General features: G+C 30.7%; 1 protein-coding gene across 6 annotated transcripts; it reads right to left on the bottom strand.

The window, feature by feature from the left end:
* Positions 1-1,709: 1,709 nt before the first annotated feature.
* On the bottom strand, positions 1,710-5,551 carry LOC133797337 (uncharacterized). Of its 6 annotated transcripts, none has more exons than XM_062235209.1 (8): positions 5,360-5,551; positions 4,797-5,093; positions 4,412-4,505; positions 3,806-3,924; positions 3,643-3,726; positions 3,140-3,241; positions 2,982-3,054; positions 1,710-1,966 (listed from the first exon to the last, which is right to left on the bottom strand). In XM_062235209.1, exons 2-7 carry the CDS (start codon positions 5,091-5,093, stop codon positions 2,998-3,000), a joined length of 753 nt encoding a protein of 250 aa, XP_062091193.1. In that variant the 5' UTR covers positions 5,360-5,551; the 3' UTR covers positions 1,710-1,966; positions 2,982-2,997. The 6 variants fall into 6 exon arrangements, with proteins under 6 accessions (XP_062091193.1, XP_062091194.1, XP_062091195.1 ...); XM_062235210.1 differs by having other exon boundaries at positions 2,987-3,054; XM_062235211.1 differs by having other exon boundaries at positions 2,995-3,054.
* Positions 5,552-6,440: the final 889 nt, after the last annotated feature.

Raw genomic sequence — 6,440 nt, 5'->3', positions numbered from 1 at the left:
ATTCATGCATTAAACGATCTTTTTTTTTAGGTGAAATATTCATGCAGAAACGTGCTATTGTTGTCAAAATATAGACTTATTACGTACTCACCTATCTATATGCCTCAGTTAGAGATATTGAAATACATTTTTATATAGTTCGTAGATTAAATGAGTCGAGCTAATTCTTTATTATTAGATAGTTGAGAAAATGGGAATATTGATAAAGAAAAAGAAGGGTACGTAAGCGGAAAAGATGAATAAATTTAGGCAAGTTTTTATGGAATGTTATATGTAAAGTTATGTAATATGTATGTTATTATGCATCAATTTCCATTATTCTTGGTGATTATACATTTTGTCCATCTTTGTTAAATCTACATTAGTAGTACTTAAGCTCTCTAGAATGACCAAAAAAAGAGACTAGCTTGCAAGTTACAATTCCCACCAATTATATATAATATGAGCAAATTATAACTTGAGAGTATATATATATGAAGTCAAAATTGGTAAGCCAACCCCATCTTCTTAACCAAACTATCTCCTAAATTTGATATTCACACAAACGACACAGTCTGCCCATCACAACCTCCACGTCTACAAAAGTACATTTAAGAAAACTCAACCAGAGGAGAACGACAGGCAACCACTTTCGTTTTCATTCAACTTTACTTTTTTTTTGTTTATCTGTTTTTATTTAAGGTATTGAGATATCCAATTAGGCATCCTATTAGTGCCCAACCAAAAAAAAACATTAACCAATTAAGTGATCTTATGTTATGACTTATTCTCTATGGCTTAATAGTATTAATTATATGAGCGTTGTGTTTATTCGACTTCGTTACTACCAATGACTCAAAAAGTCATAAAGATTTGTTAGAATATGGTACATGAGTGGATAGAAATCATCATCTTAGAATGTTTCAATCTCATTTGAAACTGAGCTTTATAGGACCACTTGCTTTGAACTTCAAAAGTTGTACACATGTATAGATAAATATATATGGTACTATTTTGAGCCCAATTACTGCCCCGTATAACAGGAGGACCACATTCTACTGAAAGCTTCTCAAATTTAGATTTTCTATTGTCTAGTGGGATTTTTTCATTAATATACTTTTTCTTAAGGTACTTGATTTTTTTTTTCAAAAATACAATTTTCAAAGATTTTTATTTACAAAAATATAATATTAAAAAAGTAACTAAAAAATAATAATTAGACTACAACTGAGCATCGACTCACTGCATATTAACACAATAAAAAACAAATTAAAAAACATCAATTGGACAACAGTTAAAAATCAACGCATTGCATACCAACACGTTTAAAATAAATCAAAATATATTTGAAAATAACTCAACATTACTTAGAGATCAACATAATAACAGAACAATTATATATAAACTTAAACAAAACAAAAAAAACAATACAAAAGACAAAACTGTAAAAATTAGTCCGTCCGCAAAAATATAATTTTTCAGCAAGTGTGTTATGTAAATTTCCCCTAGTTTAGCCCCTTCTTCCATGAATTACGTATTCGATACCAACGAGGCAAATTTTCAACAAGTTAAACCAGTCTCTTAAAACCCTTTTCCAAATTCAACATATAATCCCATTTCAGATTTTTTGTTTTAATACAATAGGATTTGAACCCCTCTCCCTTCCACACACTACACACCCCCAACTTCAAGTGATCCCATTCAGAAAGTTTATCACGCAACACCATATATGACAAGTGTTTTCTCGTCTCTTAATTCTCAAACAAGTGTGCAAATCGAGCTAACACTATAGTTAATATATGAGTAGTGTTTGGATTCACAATATATTTTTAAGAACACCATGCCAGATCACGAAATTTACATATACATATTTGATTGCTAGTAGTGATAAAATACATGAAAATGAATGACAAGTCGAACAAAAACAGAAACTGGGATGAAATTGTGGTCTCGAGTTTCAACTCTTGAATGGATATTATACCTTATCCTGCATAGGGTAGCATGTACAACACAAATAAATATGACTAATAGTAATACAACAAAAATGTCACTGTAGAATAGATATAATGCCACAAACCATCGTTTTTGTTATTTTCCCTAATTAAATACAACAAGATCTTAAGAGAGCTGCACCTTAACAGTGTTGTTATGTATATAATATGTATTATGTTTAGTCATTACATATGTCTACATATACTATACTCATAATAAGTTGAGTTCTGTGCTGTTTGATCAAAATATTTCTCATCACATGCATCCCTTACCCCAACTATGAAGTAGAGGAATAGTAAAGCCAACTAAGTATAAAAATGCATTGGAGACAATATATATACACACACACATTTATGTATATGATATGAAGATCCATCAAAGTTTCGGTCAATTATTGTATCAAATAATTTAAGTTCTGTACTTTTATTGTACAAGAGAATTCAATCTTTCGAGTCAGTATATAAATATATATATATATATTTAGTTATGCATCTAGTAATTTTTGGAAAATATAAGATGGTTTAGAGTGAGATGTAAAGTATATTTATTATTTGAAATATACAAATGATTATATTTATTTTTCCTTTACAAATATAAATCCATATTTAAATTATTATTTATTATTATAATAGTAATTATTCTAATTTGATCGGATATAAATATTAAAATCAATACCATGATCACTTTAAATTACTAATAAGCTCTAGTCACGTTTTTCAAATGTCACTATAAATCTATATTAATATTTATGTAGTGACATTTCAAACAAATGCCATTAGGACTTTTATATACGGATATGCCCGATATTTGTATAACAAATGTCACTAAACCTAAGTATACTGATTTTTAAAAATGCCACTAAACCTAAGTATACTGATTTTTAAAAATGTCACATATAATGATGTTTGTTGTAGTGCTTTTAAATCTGATAAAGTGGTTCGTGAAAGTAGACTGAAAAGAGATAATGTAAACAAATTTAGTGAAACAGAGGTCATAAAGAAAATGTGTACTTCACTCATTTACACTTTAATCCCTGTGCTCTGATGTCTCAGTGTGTTGCTCCTCAATTAAAGTGTGAACTCTCTGCAGTAAAGAATAAATACATGTATATAGTCAGAACAAAAAAGACAAAAATTATAATTGAATAATCCATAAGTTGTCTTTCTACCTTGACAGAAGTTCCAACCTCCTCTAGCTTTTGCAGTAGAATTAGATCCCCTGGATGTGAAAATGAATCTTGCCTGAGAGATTTTGATGGGGACACCTGCAACTGAGCCAATTTAGAATTTTTTTTTATTGATTTAAAAAAAAAAGAGCAATGCACAGTTTAAATATATATTATGAGGCTTCTAATGAAAAAACCACAAGTGCCCAGATCTCGCTTCTCGGTTGCACAAATATACAAATTACACTATAGACCTATTCTATTTGTACTCTATGAGATAAATGAATCTAAGCTGTTTGCACCAGTTAACTCCCCTAGATCAGACTTTTATGTTTTTCAACCAACTAATTCTTTTTTTTATCAATGAAGTATTAACATTTTCTTTTCGTTTACATAATATACTTGTACTCTTTACTCATTCATCCAACTTAGATAATTCTTTTCTTCTTCTTTTTTCATCATACTACAATGTGGGCACAACAAGTAGTATCTGATGAACCTCTTACCCTCAAATTTGGGACATCTTCAATTGTGGAAACTTGTCTATAACAAGCCTCATTCCTCATATTTGAAAGCCGCATCAAAACAGCCTGAAAGAAGAATAAAAAAAATAAACCACATTTTCAAAATTGAGCCACAAAATAAAAGACGAATTGATACTACAAGTACCTTCCTGAAAGCATTTGGATTTGCAATTCCCTGGATTTGAACATCATCGCTTGGTGGCCTTCTTACCCCAACATTCTCTATTCTAAGCGAGTAGACACCATACAGAGACTGAAGATATCCTGTTTATACGGATCAGAGATTGTTAAAGATTAGCAGCATGTAGGAAACGACTGTTGATGACATAGCACAAGGAAAAAAGGACAGGATATTTTTCCCCTGCCTGCCTAGAACACCACATCCTTATTAAATATCTGCAAAGAGTAAAGAAAGAGAAGTTTGGAACCTTTCTATTATGCACTTATCTAATTTGAGCAATTATTGAACAAATTTTCAAACTGCTTAATAACTGGATAAATTAGATTTACTTGGACAGAACTTTCCCATTCAGTATTATATTATCATATGATTTGTTTCATGAGGAACAAAGTTAAACACATTATTCAACAACAGTTAGGATAAAATCAATCAAATTAGGTGTTCAAATGTAACAGTCAGCATACAAAATTTGGTTGTACCCATAAGATTTAGCTACAAAAAACAAGCTCACTGAAATTATAGCAGAGCATAAATTTATCATAAACAAAAGGAAACACAGCAACATTTTACCTTGTTCTATTACTATGTCAGCCACAGATGGTAACAAAATATGCTTCTCCTTCTTTAATGCGCCAAAAAATGGAAATGGCACTGGCCTAGTAACCTGAACTGCATAAAGATGGCATTATTAAAATGTAACAAAATGCGCATTATTTAATCAACATCAACATTAAAGAAAAGTTTGTACAAAGCATAAGCTACCATCCATTTAAGGTACATAATGATAGATCTCTCTAAGAGATCACTTTAAAACATGCTTTCATTTTCTTGTTAAGTTAAAATTATTAATAAATGTAGTACAATCTCTTCAAAACAATTGTACATCGTAGTCCTATCAAAATTGGTTAGTTCAGTGCCTCAAGAGTAAGTGTACATATCCAATTAGCAAACTTACTTTGTAGACAATGGAGTTCGGAGTAAGGTAGAGTTTTTTCGATCGAATATCCTTCCGCAGTATATATCTCCGAACAGGTGTATAAAGCAGCATGAACAAGCCAATTCCCCAAGCCAGAATCAAAAGCAACGAGTATAGAACCCACTGAGCTGTTTGGTACTTGATAAAGTTATCTTCCATCTCTTGGAATGAAGCAGCATACAACACATCTTCCTCTTCAGCTTCAATTTTATCAGAACCAGATAATAGACCACTCTCCAAGCTATCAATTTCAACAACCTCATCTCCCGTACCCATCTAATAACAGCGCCAACAGAACAAACCCAGATTCAAAATTAACCAAATAAACTTTCACACCCCAGATTTTCAATCAAAAAACTTAACCACCCAAATCGAATTACAAGAAATTAAATTAAAAGCAACTGAGCTAGAAAATTCATTAGGTCAAAAAGCAGTTGCTTTAATGTTTAGTGTTGCCCCAAAATTGAAATGCAAAACCCTTATCCAACCCATTAAAAGAAAAGCGAATGATCTGAAAGTCCATAGGAGCTAGAAAAGCTTACCGGTGTACTAGTACACACTTCTTCAAATTTCAGGGCTTTCGTCTGGCTCCTCTCTTTCGTGTGGCTCAGCTAAGCTCCACGGTAACGTCTGCCGTCGCCGGTCCAAATGGGAAGAAAGTCCGATTAGGACGAAGTCTGGCCCAGTAATGCTTCTGGGCTGATGCAATTAAAACCCACATATTTTCAAGCGATGACATATTTTCAAGTGGCAGAGTGACCTTTTTTTTTTTAGAAAATTATGAGAATTTTTTTAAAAAAAACTTTGAAAAGCAGTTTTTTTTCTCAAGTTTTTTATGTCTTTTTTTTTTTTTTTTTATTTTGATGGGAGTTCTTTTCCGATATATTTGTAATATTTTATTTGTATACCATATTTTAATTTTTTATACAATTTTAGTAGTTAGTTTTAATATGTTTTGTAATTATTTTTATAATTTTAATCTATTTGTAATATTTTTTTATCATTTATATTTTATGAAACATTTTTTTACATTATTTAAAAAAAAAAAACATAGACTTTCTTCACCATGCTTTTTATTCATATTTATTCTTCTTCTTCTTCTTCTTTTCTTCCATTTTTTATCTTCTTCAACATTTTCTCTACAATTTCCAGTTACCACCTTCAAACAAATTTTGATTTTTTTTTATGTGGTAGTATTTGTAACGTCTCAAATTAACTAATAAGGCTTAGAGCCTTGATTAGGGGATCAGGATGACAAATTATAAAAATTATGTGCTTATGTGATATATATGTGTATCATTGCATGATTATATGAATTATATTATAATATAACTTGATATGCTTGTTTAGGTGTATTAAATACGCATGTGAGTCTCTTTCTTATCAGAAGGACAATTTTTCGTAATTTGGCTCGTTATGTGTATATTTGGCATATATGTGATATATGTGTGAGATCACATTATTATGTGGATATATTTGGGTTACTCGGTACAATGCGATACTATAGAGTAAGTTAGCGGGAATGTAATGACCCAAATTTCCTAATAAGGCTTAGGGCCTTGATTACGAGGTCGGGAGTGCCATAATTGATTTATTATGCAATTAAATGATTATATGCATGTT

The sequence above is a fragment of the Humulus lupulus genome, chromosome 8, assembly GCF_963169125.1.
Source record: "Humulus lupulus chromosome 8, drHumLupu1.1, whole genome shotgun sequence".
Taxonomy (NCBI): Eukaryota; Viridiplantae; Streptophyta; class Magnoliopsida; order Rosales; family Cannabaceae; genus Humulus; species Humulus lupulus.
The sequence above is the reverse complement of the archived record's forward strand: the minus strand, read 5'-3'. Positions and strand labels throughout refer to the sequence as shown.